The following is a 10,000-nucleotide window of genomic DNA, read 5'->3' as shown; positions in this document are numbered from 1 at the left end:
CTGTAGAGGAGAAGATAATTCGGTAGGACAAGATCTGCCACCTTGACAAAGTTCATGTATTTAAGAACTTGGAACTGTCAGTTGCCATCCTTATCTATTGTGTAGACTACTGAAAACCTAGTGATTTTGAAAAACACTCTTTTCATTTGTTAGGAGGAACTAGATGAGTTACAAGCTGTAGTTGATGCTGAAAGAGACAAGTTTAGTCAAAAGAATAAATCCGTCCAACATGAAATAACAACTAAGGTTACAGAGGTATGCGGAGAATTTGGTTCACTAACGAGGCCCTGTTAGGAAGGGGGCGGGGGGAGGGTTTTAGTCATCCCTTATCCCTAAAAGTCTGGGGGCAGATATCCCTTATCCTTAAAACCCCTAACAGGGCCTCACCAACAAAAAGTAAAGAGACCATTCACTTTTGTGATAGATGTGGATCTTGATTTTCACTTTACATACATGTAATTCAGATGCATGCCCAATAAATTATGATTATAAGTATTTGCCTCCAGTTTCCAACTAGAGGATATGTGTCAGGGTAAGAATTCATTTTAGGTTAGGGAAAAAAGTGCTAGGGTGGGGGGGGACTTTGCATATGAAGAGGCGGGGATGCTCTTCGGAAATTTTGAATTAAACCCTTAAAGGAGACCAATTTCGGTGTGGCCCAGGTGTTTTTTGACCCCTAAAAGAGACCATATTTAAAACATGTAAATACCGGTTGACAGCTGTGTCACTAAGTGGAGGTTGGGGGCCTGAGCCATTCCTGGAGCTTCCACTATTGGCAGCCAGCTCCAAGATGGAGACTGCAGTGATGGCTGGCAAAGCTTGACAAACCATGAGCCATGAGCCATGAGCCCCCACACCCTCAAGAAGACAGGCACCCGTCACTCTGATAAGCAGTGGAATGTTGAAGGGGGGGGGGGGGGGAGGGAGGGAGGGAGAAAACCTCTAAACACTCCACACAAAATGCTCCTTCTTCCCGCCACACTGATGAATAAGCTGTACCACGCAAAGCTCTAGGGAATCCAATGCATGCACAAATATAACAAAACCACAGAAAACAACCCACTGCAGTCGCTCCTAGTTGTTCTCTCAGTTAAACTGCATTTAACCTCATTAACTATAAAGTAAAGTAAAGTAAAGCGACCATATTTAATGTCGATAACTTGTAACTGTTACAGTAATTAAACTGACAAACCTGATGTCGATGGTGCGCTCATTTTACTCCCCCCTCTCCATCAGTGCTCCGTTTTACAGGTATTTAAGGATGCGAGATCGGAGACTCGAACTCAAGACCCCTTGCTGCAAGGCAGCGCACTAACCGACAATTGCATCCTTGCTCCTCAATATGTTTCTTCTGTTGCAACCCTAAATGAGACCATATGGGCCAGAACACCCTAAGTGACGCCAAAATCCAAAATTTTCACCCCCAAGAGAGATAACAAGCATCCTCACCCCTTTCATATGCAAGTCCTCCCCCCTGGCAGGGGAATACTGAGCTTTATCTCTTCACTTGAGAGTCAGAGTTTGGGGGACACTGTGACGTTTGTTATGTTAATTGTCTGTATTCTCAGCCAAGAAATGATGTTGAATTTAAAGAGAGCAAGCTAAGGGACACTTCATCACGTTACTGAATTGGCATACATCTGAAAACTTGCATTTCTGGACATGTCAGTGATTTTTGACAGTGATGGCTTTTTTCTTTCAACTGGAACTCACGAATGAGTGGCAGCCAGTCATGGTTTTTAAATCAGCTAAATGATCCACACATGTGTATAATTTCTGTTTTTGTGGTATTCAATGGAAGAGTTACTGTACATTAATATACAATACAAATTTACATACTCAACGGGCCATCCTCCACAGGGGCTTTTCAGGGCCAGTGAAACAATCAACAAAATGAACAACAACTGTTAAGAATCCTAACTGGCCAGATGCAAGCCAGTTGGCTATTTACAACTGTAGCTGAGAAGTTGAACCAAGGACTACCAGAATCAAATTTATCAAGTGAACTGAACAGATCTTGAAGCTGAGATTTCTGGATCTCAATGCAAGCGCCCTAACCAATCCAAAGTACATCATAGTCCATCTCAATGCAGAAATACCTACTGCTTCTAGAGAGTTCTGTGATGACACTTACTGCAAATCGTGGCCTCACCAGGCATTGAAAGGGTTTCATCAGTGTTCACTTTACTGATAAATACAAACATTAAGCACTGTCTCCCAGACTCAATCACTAGCGGTACCTATGACATACATGTAAATTGCTGTGAGATGTGTAAGCTAGTTTTCCACAACTTTTGTCTAGAGAATGTTTTAACCCTTTAAGCCCCGAGGGGTTCCCCATTGACGAGTAAAATCGTCTGGCGTTAGACAGAGTAAAATCTGTAAGTGCCATTTGGCACTATCGGGGCTGAAAGGGTTAAACGGAGACATAGTTTTTTCACGCTGTTAGCTTAACCCTTTAAGCCCCGAGGGGTTCCCCATTGACGAGTAAAATCGTCTGGCGTTAGACAGAGTAAAATCTATAAGTGCCATTTGGCACTATCAGGGCTGAAAGGGTTAAAAATTGTGTCCAGCAAACTTTTATTTTGCCACTTGTCTATTGCTTTGAAAACCCTAACTGTGTACCAGTCATTTGTTATGAAATGGTTAATAAGAGTTTGGTACACTTGAAAATTTCTTCTGCATGTGCAGGACCTATTTTGTATTTACTTACACTGTAGTATCCTTATTCCAAATCTCTTAGGAAACAATAAATGCCATGGGAGATGATGTCAAAGAGATGGCTTTGCAAAATATGATAATGAAGAAGGTAATAATTAAATAAAATAATTTGCAATTTACAGTAACTTTGAGACTTGTTTTTTTAAGTTATGGGTAACCTCATTGGTTTAAATAATATTGCAATTCATATAGTTCAGTAATTGTGCTGCAATTAGACACTGTGCATGTGACTGGCATTTTAAATGGTAAAATCCTATTTTCCTTTAGGAAGTTGAAATCCATCGGAATGAAGTAAAATTGCTGGAAAGGAATAACAATAAATTGGAAGTTGAAATCAGGTGGGGAGAATTTTCCTGTTAAAACCAGGTTTTTAATCCTCACAGAACTTCTAAATGATCTCATGCCCTTGGCAATAATAATTATTATTGGCACCCACCAAGGTTCAGTAAATTAATATCCACTTTGCTTTATATAATTATGTCACTATTGCAGAGAAATGTTAAATAGTCAAGCTTTGGATTCTCGAGCTGAAATTTTCCCTGACGTTTTTCAGAAAAGAGAAAAGTAAGTATTAACGTAGAGTGCTGATAAGCATGAATCTCTGTGATCTGTACAGTATTCATGCATGTGTTAGCGGGTATGGTCTAACCGAAAGACTGTTATAGGTTCATACTGTAGATCTTCAGCTATATACTAGCTATATATGCTGCTTTGATCTCGACAGGCAAAACAACATTTTATTCATCAAACAATGTAGTACTAGTCAAGTAACTTGACATTATTTTTTATAAAAACAGAGACACAAAGCTCCCACCAGTGAAATCTATTTGGTATTTTGTAAGACTAATTAACTGATGTTTCACATTGCTAACCTTGAGAATGCTTCTAAAATTGCTGCACTTTTGTCAATTAGCCAATGAGAAGTGAAACCCTAACTTGCTCAAACAAAATAATGATGTTTTTCTCTGGCTGGCGTATGATTATGCTTTGCATTTTGTTGATTTGATAATTTGTCTCTCTGGTGTGACAGATCAAAGTAACAATAATTTATTAATTTTTAAACTCATTGTCAATTGATGAGCTTGGGAACTGGTGCCTTGAAAGTTAGCGGGAAGGGGCCCTTTGAGAACCAGGCACCGCAGGGTGGCGTCGGTGGCATCCCTGGCAACCCGCATGGGGGAACAACCCTGAAGCAGCCGCTAACTGGCACCGGCATACCGGAACATGGTTGTGTGGAAAAAAACACTGACATTAGCAGATACTTTATGCCTCCACAACAAAGGAGCCTTGGGACAGGAAGGGTGGGGCTCAATGAATCTGCAGTGATTTGCAAAAATGGCCCACAATGATGAGCAAAGATTCTGGGGTCACTGTCCCCAAAATGAAGGCACACCCATTTGGCACAAAACGACCACATGCTGCATTGGCTTGAGATTAACCTTGCATAAGTTACATTTAGCCTCATTAAACAAGCTCGCATAAAGAACAGAGGCGAAGAAACTGACAGAACTTTTCAGCATTTTCATCAATCTGAGACATGCCACAAACTATGTGAAAAGAGAGGCTTTTTTCTTTTATTTTCTGGATTCTGCGGTGACCCACTAGAGCACAATGAAGCTGCTCATTGTTAGCCTCTCTGAACACCCTGTGCTAAATATGCAGCATAAACAGGAACTCATCAATAGGAGGGCCTCCATCTCCCACTTTGTTTCTATGAAGTAGCGTTTTTCCTGACCCATCTATTTTTAGAACCACTTTCGCGCCATTCGTTGTCATGGTAAACGTCAATAACAATTCAGTAGCCATTCAGCGCTGAGGACTCTCTTATACTGCAAACCCAAGCAGAAAAACATGGCAGACCAAAGCAGTGAAGAAAGCGAATGTCAACTATCGAATAGCTCTGACTGTTCATAACTAGTTCAAGTTATGAGAGCGAGGAAGATAGTGGTACAGTGTAGCGCTGCTACAGAAGGGGAAGAAAGTGACGAGCCAGTGGTACGTCCTTCAGGCAAGCGAAAATCGCAACCATCGGCATCACAAAATCATGCGGACCACTTAGGCAACACCTTTACTTTGCGCAGCAAATTCAAAAATAAATAGGTCAGGAAAAATGCTACCTCACCTAGCGAAGCCAGTTGGAGGCTCCTACTGATGGGCTCCTAGCGTAGAAATGTCAACCTAGCTCTTTTTTCAGATGTAATTTTTCTTATTCATTTGTCTTTTGTTATATTTGATATTTTTTTGGTTTCAATTTTTTTGTGGAGTTTTGTAATAGCTGTATTGCTTTTCTCTTTACATTTTTGCCTCATTGTTCTAGGTCACGTCTTTTAATTGTTTAAAAAGAATATGCCATGTCATTGGTAGTATAAAATATTTGAATCACAACTATAAATTTAAATGAACTCACAAAATGATGATCATGGAATGATCAAAATATTTCTTTTTTTAAACTCAAAGCATTATCTGTTTAAAAAAAAGACTATTTAAGGCACTTACTTAAAAGGACGGAGGTGCTCGTCGTACCTTTTAGGGGTTAAAAAAGCGGTTTTGGTATCTCTTAGGGTGTTCAGCCTCAAAAGGTCCACAGCGGGAGCTTTAGTGATCAATACCTTTTAGGGTATTGATCCGAAAAATTATGACATGAGACATTTTGACAATTAACTATTTTTTTAGTTTTGTCTAATTAAAATCCATAATTTAGTACCTCTTAGGGGCAAAAAAAATTCATGCCACATCCACAAGACAGGATTTTGGTATCTCTTAGGGGTTCGTTTCAAAATTTACGACGAGCAGCCCCATCCTTATTATAAGGGAAGTCCCCCCCCCCTCCCCCCCTCCCCCCTCGGGACTTATTACAGCTAATTTTGTGTTTTTGGTGAGAATACCACTCTACATTTTGTTAACTAATCAGAAATAAGTATAACTTGAATAATACTCTGCCGAGCTAGCACTCCTCTTGCACTCATCAAGTTTTTTTTTTATTAAAGGTGCACTCCAGATATGGACCTCCATCTTGACATACCAACACATCAGTGGCTTCCAATATAAAAACAAAGGGGGTAGTAAATTTTACCGCGACGAACTCAGACTGGCATGAGTTTGTATCAGCTTCCATACATTTCTTTTTATGCATTTACATGAGACCTGACAATGAACTCTGACCGGTCCGACTTCGTCTCAGAAGATGAGAAATTCTCGTACCGATCTGAGTTTGTACCGTTCTCATGTAAATGATAGCAAATCTCAGACTGGGTCCAGAAATTTCAAGCCTGTATGCTTTTGGGTCAGTCGAATATTAATTAGATAAAACATCACTTCGTCCCGAAACCAGGCACCAAGCATTTTGTCCTGGTTTCATGTGAATGGCTGCAAAAAATCACAAGTTCAGTCATACCGGTCTGAGTTTGTTCCGGTCTCATTTAATTACCTCCTAACTCTGACTGAAGATAGTCATATCCTGCTGCTCAATGAAATAAACGACTGAAAAAAAGTGTATCAATTTGTTCTTTTACGATGAATCAAAAAATTACTGTGATGTTAAAAAACTATTTTTAAAGTGCTTTTTAAACGTTGTAAACGGAAATATTGTGGTAATATAATAAACTGAAACCATCACATTTAGTCTTTGCTTGTGAGCATACATGTAAAAGATAAAGGTAGTTCGGTCAGCTCTGAGCCTTTTACCCCCTACCCTCTATCGGTGCTCCATTTTACGGGTATTTAAAGCTATAGCTACACAGGTCAGAGGAAAGTCGAAACAGACGTTGAAGTCACTGAGGATCAAACTGGGGACCTCTTGCTCCGAAAGCTGCACATTAATTAATTAACTGAGCCTCACCTACGCCTGCCGGCTCATCGGGCAATTTTAGTAATTTCAGTAGGCAGTTTTGCCAGAGGAAAGTTCTTGTATTCTTATCAATGCACCAACCTCTTCCCACTTGGCAAAGGTCTCTCTTGTTTATTTATTAAGGAATTGTTTTTAAACATTCTATAGTATTCTATTCCTTGAAAGATCTTGGCAAACAGAAGTTCATAAATATGTTGCCACACTCTTTGTCATTGTTCCTGTATCTACTTTTAAGTCTTACAAAATAATTTAGATAACCTTTAAAGACAAGGACAACATTGGAATAGCGTATGATAAGCCATTTTCCATTACTTTGCCCACTCAGTTCCCTTGGCAAAGGCAGGTCTAAGATAAAGGTCACAACTACAACTGGTCCCAGTGATGAACAACTAAGCCAATAGATTCCCCTAGACTTACATAAACAACATGTTAGTTTGTAGAGTGATTAGGGATAGGAGACACTTTGGTGTTGTTCATTTTATTTGTAGTGACGTGTACACACTACTGACCTGTGACCTGTGTTTTAGACCTGCGGTCTTGGCAACGAATCTTAGCCATCGCCTGCACAGCTGGCAGGATTATTGTACATGTGCAAGCCTTTTGTACATTCAAACCCTTTCTTTTTGCAGTTCTACCACCAAAATAAAAACCAGGTATCATGTACACTCCCAGGGGCAGATCCAATAATTTTCTTACGAGGGGGTGCACCTCCAAGGAATAGCATAGCTGACTGGTGACGTTGTTTTTCTTCCAGAATACCAGTTATATTAGAAAGCTGCAGGTCATCTCAGGAAGGGGAGAGTGCACACCCCCTGCACCCTCCCCTAGATCCGTCCCTGACTCTTATGTGATTAAATCCTTCTAGATATGCTCTTGTTCACTGCGACAGTCCTCCCTGTTTTTATCATGGTATTAACCACAGGGTTCGCACACTTTTTCGGACCAAAACTTCAAGGACTTTTCAAGGACTTTCAAGGGCCAAATTTTGAAATTTCAAGGACCTATTTTTTTATTTATGTCGATGAATTTACCCATAGAAATGGTCTGACAGTACAATTCTTCCTCATTTTTACATAATGTACATGCATGAAAATAATGTACGTTCGTATGACATGACTTGAGTGGCTGATTATTTTCACTGAAGTTTTCAAAGATTAAAAATGCGGGTCAGAAAAAAAATTCAAGGACTTTCAAGGACCTGGAATGAAGAGCAGAGATTTTCAAGGATTTTCAAGGCCTTGAAAATGCACTCTCAAAATTCAAGGGTTTTCAAGACGCATACGAACCCTGTAACCATGTTATTGAAATGCTAGCTGGTGTGCATTGACAAAGGTTATCAAAACAAGGTCAGTGAAAGCCTCTCTTACATGAAAATGGCGGGTTAAGTCCATCACAAGTTCATCATTAATATTTTCTGCTTCAAGGCAGATGCAATTTTTGCCGCACTCGTGGAAGAGCTGCATTCAGCTATCATGATAATTATCTTAAACATCTCAAGACACATAAAAGATGTACATAGCACATTCACTGTTAAATTCACAAGAGCATGGCTGATTCCAACATGGCAGTCCACAGCAAAACATGGAAAGAAGTACTGCTGTAAAATACTTTTTCGTGGCAGTTAAAAGTGATTTCACATTAGAAAAAACATGAAAACCAAAGAGCGTCTGGTGAAATACTGCATAGGTGGCCCTAATAACCCATTGATCCCTAGGAGTGAGACTTAACAGATTTTACTGTCTCACAACAGATGATTTTACTCATCAACATGGGGCATTTGAGGTCTCAATGGGTTATAAGGGCTTTTCATTCGACAAACTTTCAACGTTAGAACTGACAGTGCACAACCATGGAATTTAAAATGGAGTACAACACAGTAACCATATGAATTTAAACCATGTAATAATGTATGTTTTATTGAATCTGCTAGATAAGCCAGAAAACATTGATTTGTAAATTAATGAATGTCATGTCATTGAAGTGGGTGTTTTATACGTTAATGTACATTGTACTTGAACACAGAATTATTACCAGAAACAACGACCTGTTAAGAGTGACGTGTGGAATGTGAATCAATTCATTTTAATGAAATGCAAAGCAAATTCTTGTACACGATTTTGCAGTTATACTACTTCAGTAAAATATGTTAACCTAGCTTGGTAAAGGAATGAATGAGATAACTTCTTTGTATGAGACTTTAAGGAGCTACATGTACTTGGCTAATTAAACTAGGTTATGGCAACATGACTGTTATGATCCTAGAGCTGGAAATCGGCGAAACCGTGCATTCTAGCATTATCATAGTAAAATAATATTAACACCAGTAAATGAATGCAATTTGTCTCAGTTTGTCTTAGTTAAATGGCAAAAATTTTAGCACAAGATTTTTGAGATAATCACAAAGCATACTGATGCTGGACCAAAGAAATCAAGACCACACTTTTCACATTCAGCTCTTTGTTGCTGTTTGTGACAATTACAAAATTTTTAATGCCTCCCATAAAAAAAAAATCTATTAGCCTAAGGGTTTTTACAAACCGATGTAACACCTACATGTGTTTACATAAATAATATTTAACACCACGGGAATGCTGCAACAAAGTGGGTCAATCATTCCCACTCATATTATGGGGGACTTCCAATGGCATATAAAAAGGGGAGGGATGCTCGTCAGACATTTTAAATTAAACCCCTAAAGGAGACCAATCTGGGCATGCCCCAGGCTTTTTTGACCCCTAAAAGAGACCATATTAAAACACAGAGAAATTAAAATTACTTTTATGGATTTGTGGATTTGCACGCATCTCTAAAGCAGACCTTCACAGCTACATATAAGTGAGACCAAAATCCGAAATTTACACCCCTAAGCGAGACGCCGAGCATCCCTCCCCTGTTTGTAGCAGACACACAGACTCGTTCTACCACATACTAAAGATTAAGAAGTAAGAGTTGTCTTCACAATGCAACCTACTCTCATGCTCTATGAACAAGGAGGTACGTCTCAATTCTGCTTTTGCCCTTAATAAGTATCATAAAAATGTAACAGACACCTGAAAAATGTTGTTTTAAAAACACTCCCTTTTACCATCCCTGGTGCAAGCCAATTAAATTCCAAAGTGAGCCTTTGTCATTCCTTTATCTGATCTTAAATAACAGAGCGGAATTTCTTCATCCTAATTAAACTGTCAAAATTATTAGAATTAACTGACCTAAAGATAAAACATGAACTTAAGTCCTGACAAGCACAGGAGATATCAAATTGAGGTATCTGTTTATGGTTTTGGCAATTTTGTTGAAAGCACCATGTCCAAACTTTAGAAAGTTGGTCACCAATAAAATTTAAATCGCTCCATTCTTGAACAGTCATAGGTGTGAAGCCGTTTTAAGGCAGCAAAATACAGCTACTGTAGTGGTACAACACTGTTCCCTTTA

General features: G+C 39.2%; 2 protein-coding genes across 2 annotated transcripts in view; one reads left to right on the top strand and one right to left on the bottom strand.

Moving 5' to 3' along the window:
* LOC137991067 (uncharacterized protein C20orf96-like) overlaps positions 1 to 6,341 on the top strand; it is a 20,099-nt gene extending 13,758 nt beyond the window's left edge. The window contains exons 8-12 of the mRNA XM_068836197.1: positions 154 to 255; positions 2,744 to 2,809; positions 2,989 to 3,059; positions 3,214 to 3,285; positions 5,709 to 6,341. Of these exons, the coding sequence (XP_068692298.1) occupies positions 154 to 255; positions 2,744 to 2,809; positions 2,989 to 3,059; positions 3,214 to 3,285; positions 5,709 to 5,769 (372 nt within the window). The 3' untranslated portion in view covers positions 5,770 to 6,341. The remainder of the gene's footprint in view (positions 1 to 153; positions 256 to 2,743; positions 2,810 to 2,988; positions 3,060 to 3,213; positions 3,286 to 5,708) is intronic.
* A 2,122-nt stretch (positions 6,342 to 8,463) lies between these two features.
* LOC137991077 (uncharacterized) overlaps positions 8,464 to 10,000 on the bottom strand; it is a 7,024-nt gene continuing 5,487 nt past the window's right edge. Inside the window, exon 4 of the mRNA XM_068836206.1 lies at positions 8,464 to 10,000. This exon is cut by the window's right edge and continues 225 nt beyond it. The gene's annotated coding sequence lies outside the window, so the exon portion shown is untranslated.

This window comes from Montipora foliosa, chromosome 1 (assembly GCF_036669935.1).
Source record: "Montipora foliosa isolate CH-2021 chromosome 1, ASM3666993v2, whole genome shotgun sequence".
Taxonomy (NCBI): domain Eukaryota; kingdom Metazoa; phylum Cnidaria; class Anthozoa; order Scleractinia; family Acroporidae; genus Montipora; species Montipora foliosa.
This window is presented reverse-complemented; position numbering and strand designations above follow the sequence as displayed.